The sequence below is a fragment of the Mustelus asterias genome, chromosome 18, assembly GCF_964213995.1.
Source record: "Mustelus asterias chromosome 18, sMusAst1.hap1.1, whole genome shotgun sequence".
NCBI classification, from domain to species: domain Eukaryota; kingdom Metazoa; phylum Chordata; class Chondrichthyes; order Carcharhiniformes; family Triakidae; genus Mustelus; species Mustelus asterias.
In genome coordinates this window covers 64,269,955-64,295,252 of record NC_135818.1, presented here as the reverse complement: position 1 = coordinate 64,295,252, position 25,298 = coordinate 64,269,955, and the positions used below count along the sequence as shown (strand labels likewise).

The following is a 25,298-nucleotide window of genomic DNA, read 5'->3' as shown; positions in this document are numbered from 1 at the left end:
CTCCCCCCCCATTTCTCTCCCCCCCCATTTCTCTCCCCCCCCATCTCTCTCCCCCCCCCATCTCTCTCCCCCCCCATCTCTCTCCCCCCCCATCTCTCTCCCCCCCCATCTCTCTCCCCCCCCGTCTCTCTCCCCCCCCCGTCTCTCTCCCCCCCCGTCTCTCTCCCCCCCCGTCTCTCTCCCCCCCCGTCTCTCTCCCCCCCCCGTCTCTCTCCCCCCCCGTCTCTCTCCCCCCCCGTCTCTCTCCTTCCCCCCCCGTCTCTCTCCCCCCCCCGTCTCTCTCCCCCCCCGTCTCTCTCCCCCCCCGTCTCTCTCCCCCCCCCCGTCTCTCTCTCCCCCCGTCTCTCTCCCCCCCCGTCTCTCTCCCCCCCCGTCTCTCTCCCCCCCCGTCTCTCTCCCCCCCCCGTCTCTCTCCCCCCCCGTCTCTCTCCCCCCCCGTCTCTCCTCCCCCCCCCCGTCTCTCTCCCCCCCCCCGTCTCTCTCCCCCCCCCGTCTCTCTCCCCCCCCGTCTCTCTCCCCCCCCGTCTCTCTCCCCCCCCCCGTCTCTCTCCCCCCCCCGTCTCTCTCCCCCCCCCGTCTCTCTCCCCCCCCCCGTCTCTCTCCCCCCCCCGTCTCTCTCCCCCCCCCGTCTCTCTCCCCCCCCCCGTCTCTCTCCCCCCCCCGTCTCTCTCCCCCCCCCGTCTCTCTCCCCCCCCCGTCTCTCTCCCCCCCCGTCTCTCTCCCCCCCCGTCTCTCTCCCCCCCCCCGTCTCTCTCCCCCCCCCGTCTCTCTCCCCCCCCCGTCTCTCTCCCCCCCCCGTCTCTCTCCCCCCCCCCCGTCTCTCTCCCCCCCCCCGTCTCTCTCCCCCCCCCGTCTCTCTCCCCCCCCCGTCTCTCTCCCCCCCCCGTCTCTCTCCCCCCCCCGTCTCTCTCCCCCCCCCGTCTCTCTCCCCCCCCCGTCTCTCTCCCCCCCCCGTCTCTCTCCCCCCCCCGTCTCTCTCCCCCCCCGTCTCTCTCCCCCCCCCGTCTCTCTCCCCCCCCCCGTCTCTCTCCCCCCCCCGTCTCTCTCCCCCCCCCGTCTCTCTCCCCCCCCCCGTCTCTCTCCCCCCCGTCTCTCCCCCCCCCGTCTCTCTCCCCCCCCCGTCTCTCTCCCCCCCCCCGTCTCTCTCCCCCCCCCGTCTCTCCCCCGTCTCTCTCCCCCCCGTCTCTCTCCCCCCCCCGTCTCTCTCCCCCCCCCCGTCTCTCTCCCCCCCCCGTCTCTCTCCCCCCCCGTCTCTCTCCCCCCCCGTCTCTCTCCCCCCCCCGTCTCTCTCCCCCCCCGTCTCTCTCCCCCCCCCGTCTCTCTCCCCCCCCCGTCTCTCTCCCCCCCGTCTCTCTCCCCCCCCGTCTCTCTCTCCCCCCCGTCTCTCTCCCCCCCCGTCTCTCTCCCCCCCCGTCTCTCTCCCCCCCCCGTCTCTCTCCCCCCCCCCGTCTCTCTCCCCCCCGTCTCTCTCCCCCCCCGTCTCTCTCCCCCCCCCGTCTCTCTCCCCCCGTCTCTCTCCCCCCCCCGTCTCTCTCCCCCCCCCGTCTCTCTCTCCCCCCCCCGTCTCTCTCTCCCCCCCCCGTCTCTCTCTCCCCCCCCCGTCTCTCTCCCCCCCCCGTCTCTCTCCCCCCCCGTCTCTCTCTCCCCCCCCCCGTCTCTCTCCCCCCCCCGTCTCTCTCTCCCCCCCCCGTCTCTCTCTCCCCCCCCCGTCTCTCTCTCCCCCCCCGTCTCTCTCTCCCCCCCCCGTCTCTCTCTCCCCCCCGTCTCTCTCTCCCCCCCCCGTCTCTCTCTCCCCCCCCCGTCTCTCTCTCCCCCCCCGTCTCTCTCTCCCCCCCCCCGTCTCTCTCTCCCCCCCCGTCTCTCTCCCCCCCCCCGTCTCTCTCCCCCCCCCGTCTCTCTCTCCCCCCCCCGTCTCTCTCTCCCCCCCCGTCTCTCTCCCCCCCCCCCGTCTCTCTCCCCCCCCCGTCTCTCTCCCCCCCCCGTCTCTCTCCCCCCCCCCGTCTCTCTCTCCCCCCCCGTCTCTCTCCCCCCCCCGTCTCTCTCCCCCCCCGTCTCTCTCTCCCCCCCCCGTCTCTCTCTCCCCCCCCGTCTCTCTCTCCCCCCCGTCTCTCTCCCCCCCCCCGTCTCTCTCTCCCCCCCCGTCTCTCTCTCCCCCCCCTCTCTCCCCCCCCCCCGTCTCTCTCTCCCCCCCCGTCTCTCTCTCCCCCCCCCGCCTCTCTCTCCCCCCCCCGCCTCTCTCTCCCCCCCCGTCTCTCTCTCCCCCCCCGTCTCTCTCTCCCCCCCCCGTCTCTCTCCCCCCCCCCGTCTCTCTCTCCCCCCCCCGTCTCTCTCTCTTCCCCCCCCCGTCTCTCTCTTTCCCCCCCCCGTCTCTCTCTTCCCCCCCCCGTCTCTCTCTTTCCCCCCCGTCTCTCTCTTTCCCCCCCCCCGTCTCTCTCTTTCCCCCCCCCGTCTCTCTCTTCCCCCCCCCCCGTCTCTCTCTTTCCCCCCCCCCCCCCGTCTCTCTCTTTCCCCCCCCCGTCTCTCTCTTTCCCCCCCCCCGTCTCTCTCTTTTCCCCCCCCCCGTCTCTCTCTTCCCCCCCCGTCTCTCTCTTCCCCCCCCCCCGTCTCTCTCTTCCCCCCCCCCCGTCTCTCTCTTCCCCCTCCCCCGTCTCTCTCTTTCCCCCCCCCCCCGTCTCTCTCTTCCCCCCCCCCCGTCTCTCTCTTTCCCCCCCCCCCGTCTCTCTCTTTCCCCCCCCCCGTCTCTCTCTTTCCCCCCCCCCCCGTCTCTCTCTTTCCCCCCCCCCGTCTCTCTCTTTCCCCCCCCCGTCTCTCTCTTTCCCCCCCCCCGTCTCTCTCTTCCCCCCCCCCCCGTCTCTCTCTTTCCCCCCCCCCCCGTCTCTCTCTTTCCCCCCCCCCCCCGTCACTCTGTGTAGCCACTCTCCAAACCCTATTTTTATGTTAGCAGAAATTCCAATGTGTCAGCTCTGCTAGAAATCAGATATGCTCGCTACCTCATTAACTAAATACAACTGCCCTCTACTTGAGTTTGTTTATTCCTGTTTGAAACTGGAGTTATAAATTGAAACTTAAATTGGGAGAGGGCATGGCTGCATGGGTGTCTTGTGAAGGATGCAGTCATGTTGGGTTTGTGATGCAGATGTTGCTAGTTTTGTGTTTGTGGGATGAGATCTTGCCTTGGCCACTCGTATCAAATTAACTTTCTCGTGGTTCTTGGGGCAGGTATCCTGGCTGTCACCTCGTCCCACATGCTTCACATCACTTGCTTCTGTGCCCTACTCTTCACACCTCCCCTCCCCCAACCCCATCCCATGGGTATTGGCCATCCCTCCCATTCTGCACCTCCCCCTAGCGCTTGTCCAAGAAGCTGCGTGCCCTCTCTATTGCTTGCTGACCCAGCTTGATAAGTGGGTATTATCTATCAGTGGAAGTGCCTGCATGGTGGCTACATTTACTGCTCTTTAAAAATTGCTCCCAATCAACGTCTGAGTGCTAAATGTGCAGATGGGAATTTTAGTGCCTCCAGGCACATTTTATTCATGGTAATCAAAATGAGCCCTAAAAACACAGGCTAAAATGGGCTTGGGTGAGGTAACGTAGGCCGAAGGTGGGCTATATGTAAATATATACGATTGCAAATCGTGCAATGATGCCTTTGTGCAAAATTATTTATTTATACTTGAAATTCCAATGCAAAAAAAATTACAATACACTACAAAATGATGTTTTCAGAACAAAATAACAGACAATCAAACACAAAACTAGCATTTCACACGTATGGCTTTGCAGGTATGAGCTACTGTCTCAGTTCCGACTGGGAAAAACTGTCCTTTCCTACCAACCAGAGCACCTCCCTTTCCACACAGGGAAGAGTCCAAAACACACAGGGAAATACAATAAATGCTTCAAATGACATACAGCATTATAATCACATGCAAATTAGCTGTCTGGATTTTTGATGTATAGGTCCAGAAGAAAACCTAAATATAAGTACAGTGATTCCTTAAGTTAATAAAACACCTTCAAAAAAATATCCACGGCCATGGAATCTCTCAACCACTGAATTCTGCGCATGTGCAACTTTTGGACAGGTAAGGCGGAAAACACAGACAGACAGAATAGGACTTGCTAGCGCCAGCAGTGAGGTATAGCGGTGCTTGCTTTGGCAGCACATATACTAAAATTGGAACGAATACAGAGAAGATTAGCAGTGAGGCGTAGTGTATGCTGGTTTTTAAAGAGTGTCAGAAGGCCGGTGACGGAGCTTTCTGTCACAACTCAGAAACAGGTGGACATTATTAGTGCAGCTCTTGCACGTGTTTTCACCCTTTCCCCAGAATGACCCCGAGTGACAATTTACAGGGGACAGTAAAATGTTCTCCGCCTTTTGGAAACATAAATCATTAGTTTTGGGATTCCAGTTAAAAAAATAAAATGCAATTAAGATTAGATTTTTGCTGCTTTTGATGGCAGTTGGTGTTTTTAGTGGCTGAAAGCTGGTGCTAGTCGACATTCTGACTACGTAGATTAGAATAGAATGCAATTAAAGTAAAATACTGCGGATGTTGAAAATCTTTTAAAAATTTATTTATCAGTGTCACAAGTAGGCTTACATTAACACTGCAATGAAGTTAGTGTGAAAATCATCTAGCCGCCACACCCGGACGTCTGTTCGGGTACACTGAGGGAGAATTTAGCATGGCCGATGCACCTAACCAGCACGTCTTGAGAGCACCTGGAGGAAACCCACGCAGACACTGGGAGAAGGTGTAGGCTCCGCACAGACGATGACCCAAGCCGGGAATCGAACCCAGGTCCCTGGCACTGTGAGGCAGCAGTGCTACCCACTATGCCGCTGTGTTGCTGGGAAAACTCGGGTCTGGCGGTATCTGTGGAGAGAGAAACAGAGTTATTCGATATCTTAACACTGTTCCTCTCTCTCCACAAATGCTGCCAGACCTGCTGAGTAGTTCCAGCATTTTCTGTTCTTATTTTGGAATAGAATATGTTATCTCCACTTGGGGGAACTTAAAATATTGTGTTAAATTACTTCAGGAGAGACATAAAGCTCATATTTAATGTCAAATTTTCAAACTCATTGCGAAGAGTGGATGTTTGACCCCTCAAGTCTGTTCCACCATTTCATCAGATCATGGTGGATCTGTATCTTGGCTTCATTTGTCCACTTTTGGTCCATAGCAAGCAAAAATCTTTCTTTAAAAATAATCTTTTGATCTAAGCTCTGAAAGTTTCAATTGGCCCAGCATGGGCGGCACGGTAGCACAGTGGGCGGCACGGTAGCACAGTGGGCGGCACGGTAGCACAGTGGTTAGCACTGCGGCTTCACAGCTCCAGGGACCTGGGTTCGATTCCCGCTCGGGTCACTGTCTGTGTGGAGTTTGCACATTCTCCTCGTGTCTGCGTGGGTTTCCTCCGGGTGCTCCGGTTTCCTCCCACAGTCCAAAGATGTGCGGGTTAGGTTGATTGGCTGTGCTAAAAAAATTGCCCCTTAGTGTCCTGAGATGAGTAGGTTAGAGGGATTAGCGGGTAAAAATGTGTAGGGATATGGGGGTAGGGCCTGGGTGGGATTGTGGTCGGTGCAGACTCGATGGGCCGAATGGCCTCTTTCTGCAGTGTAGGGTTCTATGATCTATGATCCACAACCTTTTAGGTAAAAAGTAATTTTCTGATTTTTAGACTATGTTGTCATGTTCTGGATTCCCACACCAGAATAAATATTTTCTCTGTATCTACCCTATCAAATCCATTTCCAATTTTAAATGCCTCTGTTAGGTAACCACTCAATCTTTCCCACGTCGCATCAATGACAACTCTTCCTAGAAAAACATTTATTTGGCTTTAAACATTTTGGAACATTCTGAAGTTATGAATATACCTCTTTTTTTACTTTTCTAAAGTCTAAAGGAAATACGAGCTAAATTTGTGCAATCTGTTCTCTAATTGAACCCCGCTATCATTCTGGTGAATCTGTGGTGACCAAAACTGAATGCAGTATTCCAGATGCGGCCTGACCAAAGCTCTCTACAGCTGAAGGGTAAGACCATGGACTATAAGACATAGGAACAGAAGAAAGCCATTTGGCCCATCAAGTCTTCTCTGCCATTCAAAGAGATTATGATTAATCAGATATGATGATCTTCCACTTTCCCGCCTTATCCCCATAACCCTTGATACATTTACTGATTAAAAATCTGTCTATCTCAACCTTGAACATACTTAACGCTCCAGTCTCTACAGCCCTCTGTGGTAAATTCCACAGATTCATTACCCTTTTGAGAGAAGAAATTCCTCCTGATCTCTGTGTTAGATGGATGACCCCTTACTTTGAGATTATGCCCTCTCCTAAACTCTTCTACAAAGGGGGGGAGACGACCTCTCAGTACCTGTCAGCCCCTGATAATCCTATATGTCGCAATAAGGTTGCATCTCATTCTTCCAAACTGTAATGAGTACAGTCCCAACTTACTCAGCCTCTCCTCATAAGAAAGTCCCTCCGTATTCGGGACCAACCGAGTGAACCTTCTCTAGACTGCCTCCAATGCCAGTATATCTTTCCTTAGATGAGGGAACCAAAACTGTTCACAATATTCCAGGCATGGTCTAACTAGTACCTTACATAGTTTTAGCAAGACTTTTTCCTATTTTTATACTTCATTCCTTTTGAAATAAAGACCAATTTTCCATTTGCCTTCTGTATCACCTGCTAAACTTGCATGCTAGCATGCACGAGGACCCTCAAATTCCTCTTGTGCTGCAACTTTCTGCTGTCTTCCTTCATTTAGTGTTCAGTAACTTTATTCTTCCTAGCAAAGTACATAACTTCACATTTTCCTACATTATATTCCATCTGCCAAGTTTTTGCCTACTTACTCAATCTGTCTATATCCCTCTGTAGACTCTATGGGAGTGATGGGTGGGGCAAGCTGGTAAGATGGCGAGTGAGCCGAGAAATCAGGTTCGCACCCGATTTCCCGTCTCTTGTGATCTTGCCGGCACTGGATATCTGGCACGTTCTTTAAATTCAATTTAAATTTATTCAAATACTAATTTACATAGAATTAGTGAGCCAGGGACAGAATCATCCAGGCTCACTTGCCTGTGTGGTCTTATAAGGGAAGGTTCTCTTCGTCGAGGATCACGTATGGCTCCCCCCATCAATGGGAGTCAGGCGTGATGTCTTTACTGGTAGATCCAGAGGCCTTTAAGGCTTCCCGGGAGGTTGGGGGTGGGGGAGGTTCCCCTTGGGCAGTGCCAGCCTGACACCCTGGCACTTCCCACCAGGCACTCATGACAGTGCCAGCATGGCACCCTGGCAGTGTGCACCGGGCAGTGCCAAGGGACTAGGGCCTACTGGGAGGTGGGGCCAGATGCGGTGGGGAGGGGGGCCTGCTTGGTGGGAGTAACTTTTTCAGATTTATCCATATTGTATCAGAAATGGATGACCTCATGTTTTCCTGTTGAAAGACCTTGGTGAACCAGATGGGTTTTACCATAATCAATATGGTAATTTTTATTTCGACATTTTTATTTCATTCAAATTTCACCATCTGCCATTGTGGAATTTGAACCTGGGTCCAGAAAATTACCCTGGGTCTCTGGATTACTGCCTAGTGACAATACCAGTAGGCCATTGCCATCCCACCCCCTGCATATTCTACTGTTGACTTGGCTATTTTTTCATTCCCTTTTGCATCTTATAACTTTATTTTACATCCTTTTTATTGATTTATATAATTTTCCCAGTCATTTAGCATGTTCATAATTCCTTCCATTTGTGAAACTCTTTTCTTCTAGCTTGATCTATGATTTATCTCATTTGTTGACCGAACATTGAATACAGGAGTTGGGACGTCTTGTTGAAGTTGTACGAGACATTGGTAAGGCCACACTTGGAATACTGTGTGCAATTCTGGTCTATTATAGAAAGGATATTACTAAACTAGAAAGAGTGCAGAAAAGATTTACTAGGATGCTACCAGGACTTGATGGTTTGAGTTATAAGGAGAGGCTGGATAGACTGGGACTTTTTTCTCTGGAGCGTAGGAGGCTGAGGGGTGACCTTATAAAGGTCTATAAAATAATGAGGGGCATAGACAAGGTAGATAGTCAATATCTTTTCCCAAAGGTAGGGGAGTCAAAAACTAGAGGGCATAGGTTTAAGGTGAGAGGGGAGAGATACAAAAGTGTCCAGAGGGGCAATTTTCTCCACAGAGGGTGGTGAGTGTCTGGGACAGGCTGCCAGAGGTAGTAGTAGAGGCGCGTACAATTTTATCTTTTAAAAAGCATTTGGACAGTTACATGGATAAGATGGGTATAGAGGGATATGGGCCAAATGCGGGCAATTGGGATTAACTTAGGGGTTTAAAAAAAGCGGCATGGACAAGTTGGGCCGAAGGGCCTGTTTCCAATCCGTAAACCTCTATGACTATGACATAGCTGTATAAGTCAGTTTTGTCTTTTAGAGTTATGTTTAATCTTTCAAATGGTTTTGTTATGGGCCACAATGCAGATGTTAAACACATTGGACAGATTATTTATTGATTGGAAGGAAAGGGCATTAATGTGTGAAGTTCTTAAAAGATTGTTGCTTTAATTGGAACCAGGCAGTTGGTTTGTTTGTTTGTTCTGGGAGCAGCAGTCTGCTTTCATGTTTGGGTGGTCACCTGTGTGACTGATTTAGATGTTGGCCCCAGCAAGATGATGAGCAATGTCCAGCTGTGACTGGAACACTACATTCTGCACTCTCTTCTTTCATTCTCCCCTATGTACTCTATGAACGGTATGCTTTTTTCTGTATAGCGCGCAAGAAACAATACTTTTCATTGTATCCCAATACATGTGACAAGAATAAATCAAATCATCCCATCCAGGCCCACCCTTCTGCCCTACAGATTTAGCATGGCCAATCCCTCTAACCTATGTATCTTAACCTGCACATCTTTGGACTGTGGGAGGAAACCCACATAGACACGGGGAGAATGTGCAAACTCCACACAGACAGTGACCTGAGGCCGGAATCGAACTCTGGTCCCTGGCACTGTGAGGCAGCAGTGCTAACCACTGTGCCGCTCTGAAACTGATGATACACTCACGCGGTTTAGCTAGTCAGCCAAGGTGAGATACCAGAGTATGCCAGTTGGTGTACATTACCAGTTACTTGCAGTATAAGGGAGAACTGAGGGGGTAAAAGCAAAATACTGTGGATGCTGGAATCTGAAACAAGAACAGAAAATGCTGGAAAATCTCAGCAGGTCTGACAGCATCTGTGGGGAGAGAATAGAGCCAATGTTTCGAATCTGGATGACCCTTCCTCAGAGTTGATGGTATGATGGGACACTAATGAGGTCCACCCAAATGTGAAACTGAAGTGTGTGGCTGGCAATGACTCAGAGGTACTAACTGCCTCACACAAATCCCCCATATCCTCCAGTTTATTTACTAGATATGTTCAAATATTGTTTTTTAAATGACTGTGTGTTGCTGGTATTTGAGCTTCCATCTTGCCACCAGGTGTATTTCCCAATCTTCATTCGGCTCTCTGCCAAACTTTTTAAAAAGTGAATTGATTATTCGCGCTTCTCATTTCCAACTTGGCTGTCTGTGAGAATTCTGCAATGTGGTTGGTTGCTGGGACGTCTCGATGCCATTCGCTGCAGCCAAACACTGAAAACCTCTATTAAAGAAAGCGCCACAATCAATCACAAACCAATTGAGTTTAAATTCTCATCACGGAGATTGCTAGATTAAACTGTTGTCTGAACGGTCAGGGGCTCAAAGATTACGGGGAAAAGGCAGGAAAATGGAGTTGAGAAAAACATCAGCCATGATCAAATGGCGGAGCAGACTCGATGGGCCGAATGGCCTGATTCTGCTCCTATATCTTATGGTCTAATTGCTTGTATTACTTAAAAGCAGTTCAGGAAGTTCAGATCATCCTAGGAAAAATAAATAAATGGAAAACAGCTATAAAATGTTTATTACTTAGCTTTCTATATTTAAATCAGCACAGATTCGTAATTTTATCAGAACTACGAATAAAGAGAAGTATTGTAATGGAATAAAACCACTTTTGTTTGGACTATTAAAGTAACATTACATCGGCTTTGCAACGGAAAAGCATATAGGGCAGCATTCCAAATGCATTAAACATTTGAAAATTAAGATCCAATTCAATTTAAATATTAAGTGGTTTAGTTGAAGCATATCCCCACTTGAATGGACGATTTTGCAATGCCGCATGCTTGACATAGAATTGAGAACTCTGAAGTTTTCTTAAGATGTATCCTAATTTCAACCACAGGAAATGGTATTTTTTTTCTGTTGTTTGCTAAACCAGCAATCCAGCAATACATAGATATGGACGAGTGTGCCAATGTTTTAAAGAGCTTTCTGATCACCTGGACTTGGATTGAGGATATTCACCCTATTACATTGGTTTCTTTTTAACAGATCTCATCTGAGACTTGGGTATAAATACCTTATGATAACTTGCTAACTCATATGCTTCATTAACCATAAGAAGTCAGCTAACAACACTATTGCCGTTAAATGCAAAGAATCGGGTACAGAATGCAATCAAAAACCAGGCAGAATACAGAGTGCAGGGAGAAATTGGAAAGGAATTTAAGAAATCCAGAGAGAAAAGATTAGAAGGTAAGACAACAGGGAACCCAAAATTCTCTAATTAAAGTATTAAAAGCATAAGGATAGCTAAAAGAATGGTGGGGGCATTAGGGATAGAAAGGAAATAAACGTTTGGAGACAGGGACATGACGGACGTACTTTTGTGATTCCGTTTTTTTGAACGGGGGCATTTATTGCCCACCACTAGTTGCCCTTCAGAAGGTGGTGGTGAGCTCCCTTCTTGAAGCACTGCAGTCCCTGGGGTGCAGGTACACTCGCAGCACTATTAGGGAGCGAATTCCAGGATTTTGACCCAGTAACAGTGAAAGAATGGCAATGTATTTCATTTCCAAGTCAGGATGGTGAGGGACTTGGAGGGGAACCTCCAGGTGGTGGTGTTTCCGGGAAGGTGCTGCCTGTGGAACCTTGGTGAGTTGGTGAAATGCACTAGGGGATCAACCCTGGTGCAAAGAAGAGTGCAGGAGGGCATGCCAGGAGCAACACCAGGCATACCTAAAAATGAGCTGTCAGCCTGGTGAAGCTATAGCACAGGTCTACTTGCGTGGCAAACAAGAGAGCAGCAGGTAATAGAGCAGAGCAATTCCACAACCAACTCTGCAGTCCTACCACATCCAGCCATGAATGGTGATGGACAATTAAACAACCCACTGGAGGAAAAAGCTCCACAAATATTCCCATCCTCATGTACAATGGACAATTAAACAATCCACTGGAAGAAAAAGCTCCACAAATATTCCCATCCTCATGTATGGAGAAGCCCAGCACATCAGTGCAAAATATAAGACTGAAGTATTTGTAAGAATCTTCAGTCAGAAGTGCCAAGTGGATGATCCATCCCAGCCTCCTCTGGAGGTCCCCAGAATCACAGTGCATCTTGTAGATAGTATACATGGCATCTTGTAGATGGTATACATGGCTGCCAGTGTTGTTGGTGGTGGAGGGATTGAATGTTTGTGGAAGGGGTAGCAATCAAGTGGGATGCTTTGTCCTGGGTGGTGTCAATCTTCTTGAGTGTTATTGGAGCTGCATTCATCCATGCACGTGAAGAATATTCCATTACGTTCCTGACTTGTGCCTTGTAAATAGTGGACGAGCTTTTTGGAATCAGGACGTGAGTTACTCACTGTTGGATTTCTAGCCTTTGACCTGCTCTGGTAGCCACAGCATTTAAATGGCTCGACCAGTTTGGTTCCTGGTCAATGGTAATCCCCAGGATGTTGATGGTGGGGGGATTCAGCAATAGTAATGCCATTGAATTCCATGGGCGAGGGTTCAATGATCTCTTTCGGAGATGGTTACTGCCTGGCAGTTGTGTGGTGCAAATGTTTCTTACCACTTATCAGCCCAAACTTGAATATTGTCCAGATCTTGCTGCATGTGGACGTGGACTGCTTCAGTATCTGAGGAGTTGAGAATGGTGAACATTCACCCCCATGATACTGAACATTGTGTAGTCATCAGTGAATATCCCCACTTCTGACCTTATGATGGAAGGAAGGTCATTGATGAACCAGCTGAAGATAGTTGAGCCTGACCCTGGTGGAATCCAAACTGAGTATCTGTGAGTAGGTTATTGCTGAGTACGTGCTACTGGTGATGACTTATTTCGCCACTTTACTGATGATCGAGAGTAGAATGATGGGGCAGTAATTGGCCGGATTGTGTTTGTCCTGTTTCTTGTTAACAGGACATTTGGGCATTTTCCCCATATTGCCAGGTAGATGTCAATGTTGTAGATGAACTGGAACAACTTTGCCCAGGGGCGTGGCAAGTTCTGAAGTCTACAGTATTGCTGCTGGACTATTGTTAAAGCCCATAGACTTTGCAGTATCCAGTCCCTTCAGCTGTTTCTTGATATCACGTAGAGTGAATCAAATTAATTGAAGACTGACATCGGTCAGTCTGTGATTCTGGGGACCTCCAGAGGAGGCTGGGATGGATCATCCACTTGGCACTTCTGACTGAAGATTCTTACAAATACTTCAGTCTTATATTTTGCACGGATGTGCTGGGCTTCTCCATACATGAGGATGGGAATATTTGTGGAGCCTTTTCCTCCAGTGTGTTGTTTAATTGTCCATCACCATTTGTGGCTGGATGTGGCAGGACTGCAGATTTGGTTGTGGAATTGCTCTGCTCTATTACCTGCTGCTCTCTTGTTTGCCACGCAAGTAGACCTGTGCTATAGCTTCCCCAGGCTGACACCTCATTTTTAGGTATGCCTGGTGTTGCTCCTGGCATGCCCTCCTACATTCTTCTTTGCACCAGGGTTGGAGGTAATGGTAGAGTGAGGAATTTGGTGGGTCATGAGGTTGCAGATTGTGGTTGAGTACAATGCTGCTGCTGCTAGTGACCCACAGCACCTCATGAATGTCCATTCTTGAATTGCCGGATCTGTTTGAAGTCCATCCCATTTAGCATGCTTGTAGTGTCAATGTGAAGACGGCACTTTGTCTCCACAAGTACTGTGTGGTGGTCATCTGATACTGTCATAAACAGATGCATCTGCAGTAAGCAGGTTGGTGAGGATGAGGACAAGTATGTTTTTCCCTCATGTTGGTTCCTTCACCATCTGCGCAATCCCAGTCTTAGCAGCTGTTATCCTTTAGGACCTGACTAGCTCGGTCTTCCCTAAAAAGCTGCTGGCATTGCAACTGAATTAGAATGGGATATTTGGAAGATCTCTTTCAGAAATCAAAGTAATCTGGCAAGTTTTGTTGTTTTTCCTGTTAGCAACAATTAATTGTCACACATCCCACAGTAGAGAAGTAGAAGTTTTCACCTATTACCTTTTAGTTTGACATAAAAATTGGCTTCAGGATTCTTAACAGATATTTCAAGTCACGTGCATATCCCAAAATTATTTTTGCTGAGCATATAGGAAAATGGATACATGTGAGACCCAAGGCTGCATACATTGAGGCAGGGTTAGAAAATAGGCCATTTCAGCTTAAGGAACCTATACTGCATTTATATTCTAACGAGCCTCCTCCCATCCTAGTTAATTTAAGCTGACCTGCTGCATATCCTTCTATACCTTTTATTCTCCATGTGCTTATCTCATTTCTGATAAAATATTACTCATCTCAACTACTACTCCTTGTAGTTTGCTCCTTATTATTTGAGTGAAGACATTTCTCTTGTATTCCCTATTGGATTTATTTGTGTTCAGGAGAAAAATGCAGCTATTTGGCTATAGTGTACTTCACCCTCTCACTCTTGAGAAAAGCAGATGAAGACTGTTGGAGTTTCGAGATGAAGCCTTTCTTACAAACTATAGTATGGGCTAACCCCAGTTCTCCGACCAGTGGTTCACCAGGGAGAGCCCCGATTCAAGAATTGTTCAGAATTTATAGTTAAGATCCAGCTACAAGAAATTAGCATATGCCAATCAAAAGATGTACATTTGAAACAGGAGTTATCTATATCCGCACTCAACTGTCAGTTCGGTTTACATCATGCCTAAAGTACAAATACAATTGACCAATTACAACATGTGCACATCTACTTGAATATAATATCCACTCAGTGTAAGAACGTGTTATCTATTCTGATTTACCACCAGCTACAATTGATTTTTAACATAATTTGTGTCTGGATTGTGGACATCAATTACATCCCCTTGTCCAGTTTTCCCAGTGCTTAATGAATTGCCTCCTCAAGATGATTTGGCTGTCAGAGTAGATGGTAGATCAACCCCACATTGTTTTTACAGACCTTGAAATCTAACACTTATGATGTCCTGCCTGGGAACTAGCCCCTGGCTGATTGTGCCCTTGAGGTGCTTTCTTGCAGCTGAGAGCTTGCCTCACAGACTGAACTGAATATTTTTCAAACCCCTTTGGTAAATAGAGATGATAAACATACTAGAGTTTAAACTTTTTTTGATATAATGTCCAACACCTGCTTTCCCCCCACCCTTTCAATTAGTGACTGATTATCTCATATGTGCCCATTCCCCACAAGTGGAAACATTTTTTTCTATGCCTACCCTGTTAAATCATTTCATTACCTTGAGGATCTCTATCAGGAGATTCTCCACCTTTCCGGTATAAGAGAGCCCCAGCCTGTTCAGCCTTTCTTCGCCATTCTAGTATCATCCTGGTAAAACCTATTGGCACCAACCCAATGCCTGTGTATCCTTTTATAATATGAGTCACAGTATTGCGAATGTGGCCTAACCAAGGTTCACCCCATGTTGAACATAATCTCTTGTTATCAGATTCCTTTAACTTATAAAACTTCCCTTAACTGAGGAAACAAATGAGCAATAGTAAAACATTTTTTGGAGGTAAAGATTTGGAGAGAAGTTTGAACACATGTTTTGGTGTGATAGTTGAATGGGACTGGTGATGCCAGCTGTGGAATTCTCTGTTTAGAGAGTATCTCTGTGACCTGGTGTTGAGATGAGGATTCTGGCAGATCATGTTAGAGAGGAAAATAGGTGATAATGGTAATAGATGGGCTGTGGGGTTTAAAGCTCATGTTAGGGACAAATGGCAAAATTTAGTACAGATTTACATGGTAATGATTTTGATTAAAACAACTCGCATATTTCTGGTAGTGCTAGGGAGATGTCCATCCTGAAACAGCTTCAACATGGATAATAAATGTTATATGTTGCAAAGTGACTGCTAGGTACATGCATTGTGGGAAGCAAATACTATGTAGTAGTTCATGCCTAATGCTCCATAGCATCAATCCTATCCATCTATTATCCTCATTGAGATGGTGCATAATGTAGGGATGATTCAGTACTTTGTTCAGTTTAGTTATTGTTCAGACCCTGTTTCTTGACTCACTCTGGCCATTGCTTTTAGCTTTTTTTTAAACCCTAAACCTAATTGGATATACTCGTGTCTGAATCAGAGGTTGACTGAGAACCTTCAGAATTAAATGACGCTGATGTTAGCTTGATCTGTAAGATGCTGATTCTAAACATGAAGGAGTTATGCCATAAGGTTAGGCTATGATTGTTAAAAATCAGGAACTGATGACAAAACACAGGCTGTTTATAACGGTAAAACGTTTTGCAGAAGTCTATATTTGTTGCTGTTTTCACCCCCTGAAGGCCACCATCTTTTTTTAAATTCATTTGTGGGACATGGGTGTTGCTGACTGGCCAGCATCTATAGCCCATACCTAGTTGTCTTTGGAGGGCAGTTGAGAGTCAACCACATTGCTGTGGTTCTGGAGTCACAGGTAGTCAAGTTCTCACACCAAGAAGCAGATTTGCTTCCCTAAAGGACATTAGTGGACCAGATGGTTTTTTACAACAATCGACAATGGTTTCATGGTCATCAGTAGATTTTTAATTCTAGATTTTTTTTTAATTGAATTAAAATTCCACCACCTGCCGTGGTGGGATTTGAACCCAGGTCCCCAGAACATCAACTGAGTTTCTGGATTAATAGTCTGGTGATAATACCACTAGGCCAGCACTTCCCTGCATAGTGGTGAGAGTTTTAATGTATAACTTAGAAATTTGATACCTGTATTTTTACACTCTTTTAAAATAAGGTTAATTTTAGATGCGTAATTCTGCCTTTAATAATTCCTATTTTTTTTACAGAATGACGGCAGCTATTCATTAAATTTTATGTCCTATTTAAATATGGATGATATATTTGAACCAACTCTAACACGGCAACCACAAGTTGGAACTACTTCCAGAGTAAAAGATCAGGCTAAACGTAAGATGGCTCAATTAATGAAGCCTGGATGTGACAGAAGGAAATGTATAAATAATAGTGTTAAACAAAACAACATTTTTTGCAAATTAACGCATGAAGATGAGGAATGCTCCCTTTATAACACAAGTAAAATTACAAAGACAAAGATTCAACGTTCCCCCTCTTGTCCTGAAACTGCAAAGACCAAAGAAGCACAGAAGCCTCCACATTATATTTCCAGGGATTGTCAAGAGGAAGAAGCTGCACTTGCCACTAAGGACTATTCATCAAAACCAGGTGAACAGATCCATCAGCCAGAGGGAGAAATTGAAGTGGACATAAATAATGATTTACGGGAAGTTTGGTTTAGTGGGTCAGACATGAGGGAAGTTTTACAGAGTCCCATGAAAATAGGTTCTGCTGCAAGTGAATCAACAAACGCTAAATGCAGAAGCGTTGACAGAAGAGAGAAAGAACACACAGAATTGCACAAGTGTGAACCAATATCTGATTATACGACAAGGGAGTTAATGCCTTTAACACAAGGTCTGTTTTCCAAGTACCATGAATCAAGCAGTGTCAATTTGGGTTACAGTGGTCTAAATAATGAAACTTCAATTAATGGTACAAATCTGTCTAAACTGTTTTATTTGGCGAACTCTCTTTCAACTCAAGGTCATAGTCCACAACACACATCCTCAAATATAAATCCAGGAAGTACCCGGCATTCTAACTCACCAGAGGTCGAACATCCTAATGATGATTCACTAGCGCAAGTTCCCAACAGTGTGAAAATGGTTTTGGAAAGAGTAACATCATTTCTTGCTTCATCTCCCCCTTCATTAGACATGATTTCTTTTTGCAAAGAAGGAAATTATGAAGAAAATCGAAGGCAAACAAATATTTCAGAATTCCCAACAGAAAACATCTTAAAACATGACCAAGGTGACGATCAATTCTTTGGGTGTTCACCACCAATTAATATTAAACCAGCAGATTTAGTGACTGGCAGAGAGCCTGAGGTTTTGGGTGATCATGTTAATGCAGGATCCAGTCCTTCCTGGGATGATTTATTTGATAGCAATATTGAAGAAAACTTGGATCAAGATTATGAAGCTCAATCAAGTGTAAACCAAAAAGAATTACGTGATCCTTTGTACCACTGTGATAATTCAACTGATAACGACAAAAGCAGAAACAGTAAAACTCTCAAGGACTTTATAAATGATGTGCCATTTGTGTGCGAGCAGAGTTTGCCTTTGTTTGAAGATGAACCATCACTTGATGGCTTTTCAGCTCTTTGTGTTCCTGGCCTCAAAAGTTGTGCAATCGTACAGGACGTGGCTGAACTGGTGAGACATTCCACTGTATTGAATGAACCACTGCAAAATGCTCAAGCAATTGCTAATAAGAGTTTGAAAAATGGAGAAATTGAACATGATGTAAATTGCAGGCCACTTTTGCATAAATCATTTCCCAAACAAATGCTTTGTGAAAATTCATATGTTGACCAGCATAGACCAGTTGTCAATGACAGCGACATGAACAATTGTTCAGACGAACTATTTGCTGTTAACTTTGATCTGGGCTTTTCATTTGAAGACTTAGATGGAAATGGTGATTTGTTAATAACTGAAACCATTCACAACAGAACTACTGAATCCTCAGAACATCCCGTAGGCAAGTCTCCTCTTGACAGCACAGAAATAACAAAGACCGAAATAGATGAATGCATTCCTCAGATTAGGGAAAACTGCATCAATAAGGTTACTTCAAAGTTATTTGAAGCAGGAACAGAAGCGTTGAGAGAATGCTCAACCCCACAGTCTTGGAAGCAAGTATCCTTAAAACCAAGCAAAACAGAAACTTCGCATCATAATGAAAAACATTTGACGACACAAGATGTTGCTTTTCTTTCTCCAATTTGTCAATCTGATCTTTGGGCTGCCTCTGCCCTTTCACCAGCTTTAGCATCCTTGGCAACACCAGAAGAAAGAGGATCCTCTCTCAAACTCTGTGATATGACCTCTATTCACCCACTGTTTAAAAATGATCTGATGATTTCTCAGAATCCTGCACAAAGCAATGTTACAGAAGGTTTGGTTAAAAAGGGAGTCGTGTCTGAATCAACAGCCTCTCCTAATTCTTCTGGGAGCATTCTGAATACTAGTGAAAAACATGGGAAGAAGTCTTTTGCAAGTAACAAACGGAATATTTTTCGCAGAATTCTTGATTCACCTATAAATGGTAAGATATTTTTAACTTTTGAGCATAAGTATGTTTCGAATTTTAAAAATTGTTCTTGGATATTGCTCAGACTTATTAATTCTATTAATAAGGTCAGCTGTTTCCTTTCTGTTTATGCCTTCTCAATGGAATGCCACTTTCAAATGCCAGGTTAGTTTCTGACTCCCAATTCAGGCTGCAATTATGTTAGTAATGTAGCATTGGTGCCAAGTGTAAACCACTTTGCACTGCACTATTTGTGGCCAAATTCACCCTTAATGATTTACAGTTTGACCTCCGTGATGCTGGGTTATTGAGGGTAACAGTAGTCCGAATACCTGCTCCAGGCTCACTATCTTATGGCTGTCTGTAGGTGCATGTATTATAAAATTATGTGCTGCATGTAGTTTATAGTCAGGGTTAGGTTCAATTGTGATCCCTGCCTCTGCCTGCCAAAGTTACAAATGAATAGTGGCCACTTGAATAAAGCACCAAAAGGGGAGTCGTGACTGGGAAACCATACCCCACGGGTAGTCCATGCCTTTGGAATGGGTGAGAGGAAATTGGCAAGGAGAAATATTAACAAGAGAGGCACAGATTGAAGCTAGGCATGCAGTTTGAGGTCCATCAGCAAAAGCAAACCAGGTTTGAATTCTTGTCATTCATTTGTGGTATCAAAACTTTAATTTGGTGGCTTTTTCTTTTATTCATTTGTGGGTCATGGGCGTCGCTGGCTGGCCAGCATTTATTGCCCATCTCTAGTTGCCCGAGGGCAGTTGAGAGTCAACCACATTGCTGTGGCTCTGAAGTCACATGTAGGCCAGACCAGATAAGGACAGCAGATCTCCTTTCCTAAAGGACATCAGTGAACCAGATGGGTTTTTCCGACAATTGACAATGGTTTCATGGTCATCAGTAGATTCTTGATTCCAGATATATTTTTAATTGAATTAAAATTCCACCATCCGCCGTGGTGGGATTCGAACCCCGGTCTCCAGAACATTAGTTGAGGTTCTGGATTAATAGTCTAGCAATAACACCACTGGGCCATTGCCTCCCTCTTCTTTTAATATACTTAAATATGAAGTGACTGAATTTATGTTAACACCCACATTCTTACATTGATAAAAATTTTAATTTTGCACAATCCCATATAATGCTTCAAATAATAAGGTTAAAATAGTCATATTTAATGGTTGTAAGACCTTGGCTTCTCACTCACTGCAGTGGCATATACTGTAAGCAAAAAGTTCAGAAACCTTAAACTGTTAATAGAATTCCACTATGAGCTCCATTGATGTGTATTGAATGGTGGGTTTGCAGCTGTCTGGTGTTGCAGTTCACTTGGAGTCTTGAGTTGCTGTGGCAACATGCACTTTCACATGTCATAGCACCTGCCATTGGCGTGTGTTGGAAGGATTTTCAGACTGATACTCAAAACTGTTTTGCTTGTCCATGTTATGGACGCACTTTTCTTAGCTATCCAAGTCCTGGGGTGGGATCTGAACCCGGAATCTTTGGCTGAGAGGCACGGATATTACCCACCGTGGCACAAGACCACTTTTGCACCTGCGCTGGAATCATTAAATTCAATGTTAGGTCTCTGCAGTGGAACCCAGAATTGTAGCTTTAGCTGACGCTTTTATATTTAACTAAATGAGAACATTACAATATAGCTGAAACCCTTCTAAACTAGATTTTTCATCACACCAAACCTAGTGATTTAGTACAAACATACTGAAATTCGCTGCTGAATTCAGCACAGATACATTCCATGTGTTAAACTGCAGCTTATTTCCAAGGCCACACTTTTATGATGTGCATTCAAAAAGGCCGTGCTGGTTTAAAAATGCTGCCTAGAATGTGGTCAGATTAATTCACGGTGACATTCCTTTTCTGAATTGATTCCAGGATGAAATGTTTTGTTCATTTTTACGATTGTGGTGAGGTGGAAAACCTGGTAGAGATTAGTGCTGGAAATGCTTTGTTTAGTAATTTTGCCTTTGTGATTATGGAGTTGGCGGAGGAGAAGACGGAACATTTTGTTTACGCAGATAAAGCTAGGGATAGTGCTGTGATTTCTAAATTAACGCAGCTTTAAAATGCAGTGGCCTAAATTTCCACATGCCGGTGCTATCCAGATGTGCACTCTGCCAGGATAAACAATCTCGGTTCCATCTGGCTTAATTTAAATAGCACAGGCAAGCACTGGGGTCTTGGATTTCGTAGTAATGTTCTGAGAAATAATACAGAACAGGAGGAGCCAAACTTTAGATTTCAATTTACTCTGAAGCTGATGATTTTGGAATATTGAGAGAAATAGTAAACCAGGCGTAGATTTTTTTTTTCTTCTTGGAGTGGAACATGCAGGGAATGTTGTTCCCACTCATCTGTTGCTTGTGTTCATCTAGGTCATGGAAATTGTGGGTTTGGGAAGGTATTGTTCAAGGAGCCTTGGTGAGTTGCTGCAGTGTGGCTTTTAGATTATATACACTGCCATGCACAAGGGATCGTGGGGGGGTAGGAAATGTATGCTTAAGGTGGTGGATGGAGTGTTGGTCACTTTTGCTAACTAATGAGCAAGGCACAAGGAAAACTTACCCTAAAATGATCCTCGATTTCTGCTTCTGACTAATCAGTCTGTTAGAATTGCATAATCTAATCTTTCCATTTCGATCCTTTCTTTTAAAAGTCGATTTTAGTATACTGTGTCTGTGGTTTGCAGCTGAAATTACTGCAGTTGGTCAGTGCCTTTTTCAGCTACTTGTTATGGTATCATTTTTATTCGCACACTACCGTAATGGCTTTGAGACTTAAATAATACTTGTGCCATCAGAGATGTATCTTAGAAATTTTCTTCAAATTGTATATGATGTGTATTGCAAAGATGACCTTTAGGATGCACAGAAATAAATGAGTATAATGACCCAGTTCATGCAGCATTGAGTGATGCTGAGGCATCCAAAACAACATAATCATAGAATCACTACAGTGCAGAAGGAGGCCATTCAGCCCATCAAGTCTGCACCGACAGCAATCCTACCCATCCCCTTTCCCGTAACCCCACATATTTACCCTGATAATCCCGTAATGATTGTGTAATGTTTCTGTTCCTCGGGTTTTTAACATTGGGTTGACACTTACCTATTTTTGTCATTCAAATTTCAAATTTTTATTGTTAAAATCATTTTGTTGAACTGCATTTTGTGAAATTGCGGATTTCTTCTTTTCTGCCTTTACATTGTGAAATGCACACGCCGTTCTTCACTGTTTCTGCACTTTGCAGTGAGAGATTCTGATGTGAAGCACCCCCATGTAGAATTTTGCTTCACAATCTAGTCATTGTTATGCTTCCTGTGATATACCACCTGATCTTTCTAGGGTTCAAAATATTCACTGCTTGAAAATGTATATTCCCATTTGAACATTTCTCAATTACTGCCAGTTCCAGAGTTCAAAGTAACCAATGATTCTGGATCAAAAACAGCGAAAATGCTGGGAAATCTCAGCAGGTCTGACAGCATCTGTGGGGAGCGGATAGCGCCAATGTTTCGATCTGGATGGCCCTTCATCAGAGCTAAGAGACACTTGGCTCTTTGCTCTGATGAAGGATCATCCAGACTCGTTGGCTCTGTTCTCTCTCCGCAGGTGATGTCAGACCTGCTGAGATTTCCCAGCATTTTCTGTTTTTGTTTTGGATCCCAGCGTCCACAGTATTTTGCTTTTATCTCAATGATTCTACATATTTGATCCATCCATAAATAATGATGAACTGAACCCAAGAAATGTTTCCAACATCACCTTGCTTTGGGAATGATAAATTTCTCTGTTTTACCCATTCTGAGTTATGTGGCTGTATGAAGGTTATTGGTGCCAAAATACAATTTCTTGTTCAAATGGGTTAAGTTCAGTACCCCTTCAAATCTGGCTAGTATTTCCTCATTTTAGTGAGATTTAGTACATGGAATCATAGAGCATTTACAGTGCGGACAGCTATTCAGCCCTTCATATCCAAACTGCTGTCTGATAGAACAACTGCTAATCCCATTTCAAAGAACAAAGAACAATACAGCACAGGAACAGGCCCTTCGGCCCTCCAAGCCCGCACCGCTCCCCGGTCCAGGATTGAATCCTGAATCCAGGATCCCCGCCCAATTTTCCAGCCTATCTACATACTAATATCCTATCCACCGAGCTGTCCCTCACAGCTACGATGCTTTGTTCATCACTACGATGCTTTGTTCATCACTACGATGCTTTGTTCATCACTACGATGCTTTGTTCATCACTACGATGCTTTGTTCATCACTACGATGCTTTGTTCATCACTACGATGCTTTGTTCATCACTACGATGCTTTGTTCATCACTACGATGCTTTGTTCATCACTACGATGCTTTGTTCATCACTACGATGCTTTGTTCATCACTACGATGCTTTGTTCATCACTACGATGCTTTGTTCATCACTTTGCTTCTGCAATTTCTCTCTTCAGTAATTATCCAATTCCTTTTTGAAAGCTGCAACTGAATCTGTCTTCACAACAAGCAATGCATTCCAGATCCTAACCACGTTGCATAAGAAATGCTGCTCCCCATGTTGCCTCTGCTTCTTTTGTCATTCAACCTCAAACAATGTTCTCTAGTTTTTGACCCATCTGCTATTGGCTTTCACCCTATCTACTCTGTTCAGGCCCCTCATGACTTTGAACACCTCTTATCGACTCCCTCAACCTTCTCTCTAAGGAAAACAGATGCAGTTTTGCCAGTGAACCACTGCAGCTGAAATTACTTAGCCCTCGAGTTATTCTTGTAAATCTTTTCTGCCCACTCCTTAATGTCTTCACACCTTTCCTGAAGTTCATTGCTCAGAAGTGGACACTACTCCAATTGAGGTCAAAACAGTGTTTAATAAACCTTCTTCATAACTGGAGACCGAGAGTATAAAAGCTACTAAGCCCGGTATCCCATACAAGACCAGGGAAAGAAATCATGGGCGCTGGTTCTTCTCCCGTTTTCCGGGTCCCTTATTTCCCTCTCGCCCCTCTTAACCCCCAACAGCTTCTGTTGAGAGCCTTAGTGATGTGCCTTGGGTCCTATAGAATAGCGCAGCACAGGAGGCCATTCAGTCCTGTGTATCTGTGTCAGTTCTTTCAAAAAGAAATTCAGTCAGTCCTCCCACCATCACCGCACCCCCCTCGCCTGCTCTTTCCCTATTTCTTTTTGCTTCAAATACTTACCCTATTTGTTTTTGAACACTAATTAGGGAGGTAGTGCATTCTAAATCCTAATCGTCCTTAATGTAAAAATATTTCCTCATGTCACTTCTGCTTCTTTTGCCAATCAGTTTAAATGAAATTAAATCTGGGCCACCTGGTTGCCAATCCCTCAGCCGTTGGAAACTGCTTCTATTTATTCTATCTAACCTTTCATAATAGAAGAGCTGGAGCCATAAAGCAACCGGATGGGCTTACTTAGCTGGAGAACCCGATACATGATGTCTCCATTGCTTGCAAAGAGAATATTGTTTTGGGATTTAGAACTAAATTAATTTAAAAGCATTTAGTGAACCCTGAAAGGTTAGTTTGCTGTGGAGATGCGTGGAGCTTAAGAAGGTTCTCTGATTTCAATTTGTCTGTGTGTTTGCTGGGAGAGGGAGTTGCAGTTCTGGATCCCTTGTGGCTCACAGAGAGAAACCCTGGAAGCTGTTAGCAGGCTTCAGGCAGTTGGGGCTCAGGGGAAGCTCTGGGGAGCTGAGAAGGTGACGGAAGGTCAGGGAAGCCCTGGGAACCTTTCATAGCTCAGTGCAGCCAGGAAACTGTAGTTTGGAGAAACGCAGGGGCAATGCCAACTTAGTGAAGCTAGTGGTCTGTGATGGAGGGCGAAGTGTGCCAGTAATTGGAGGCGAGAGTGCAGCTTTTGTGAATCCTGTGGAATGCACTGTCAGGAGGAGAAATTGAATCATTGGGAGGTGAACAACCATTGAAGCAGTTTGAGCTGGAGTGACTTTTGAGGGAATTTGGAGACTCGATCTTTAAAAGTGAAGTTAAATCCCTCATAAGGGAGACATAGTTTTAATGAGATTTTGTGACTCAGTGGTCACTGATGACTTAATCGCATCTGCCATTGAATATGCAGTGTGTTGTGTTTGACTATGGTTTTCCCGTTAACTCGTATTTAATTTTCAATGTTAGAGCATATGATAAATATTGTAGTTTGTTTTACTGTGCTGACTTTGTAGAGTAAAGTTTATTTTGTTTGTTTAAAGCTTTGGAATCTTGTGACGTTATTCTTCTCGTGGGTTAACTGGGATTTCAGACCTTGTCTGCTTTAAACACAAAGTTACTGGCCCCTAACCGGACCGTAACAAAGTTAAAAGAATATTAAACAACAATGCTTTTAATCCTCTGTATGAAAAGATTTGTTCTATTATCAGTTTTTTTTTTAGAAAGGATGAATAATTAATCATGTTTCTAATATATGTAGGAAATTATTTCTTTCCTCAGGTGGGTGCAACAGTGAGAGTGAAGATGACGTTATCAGAAGACCGAATAAAAGAATAAAAGTTGGTGTTCTTGAGTCGCCTGAGGTGAGTAAATCACCAAATAATTGGCATCAAGTTGCATCATTTTAAAAGTTCATTCAAATGGCATCTTAATTTAAAAAAGATGGTGGTGTAGTGGCATTGTCACTGACCTAGTAATCCAGAGATAATGCTCTGGGGACCTGGGTTCAAATC

The 25,298-nt window shown here is 45.2% G+C and overlaps 1 protein-coding gene across 1 annotated transcript in view; it reads left to right on the top strand.

Moving 5' to 3' along the window:
- The window catches only part of fancm (FA complementation group M), a 118,014-nt gene that overhangs the window by 76,725 nt on the left and 15,991 nt on the right, over nucleotides 1-25,298 (top strand). Inside the window, exons 14-15 of the mRNA XM_078234159.1 lie at nucleotides 16,235-18,581; nucleotides 25,066-25,148. Of these exons, the coding sequence (XP_078090285.1) occupies nucleotides 16,235-18,581; nucleotides 25,066-25,148 (2,430 nt within the window). The remainder of the gene's footprint in view (nucleotides 1-16,234; nucleotides 18,582-25,065; nucleotides 25,149-25,298) is intronic.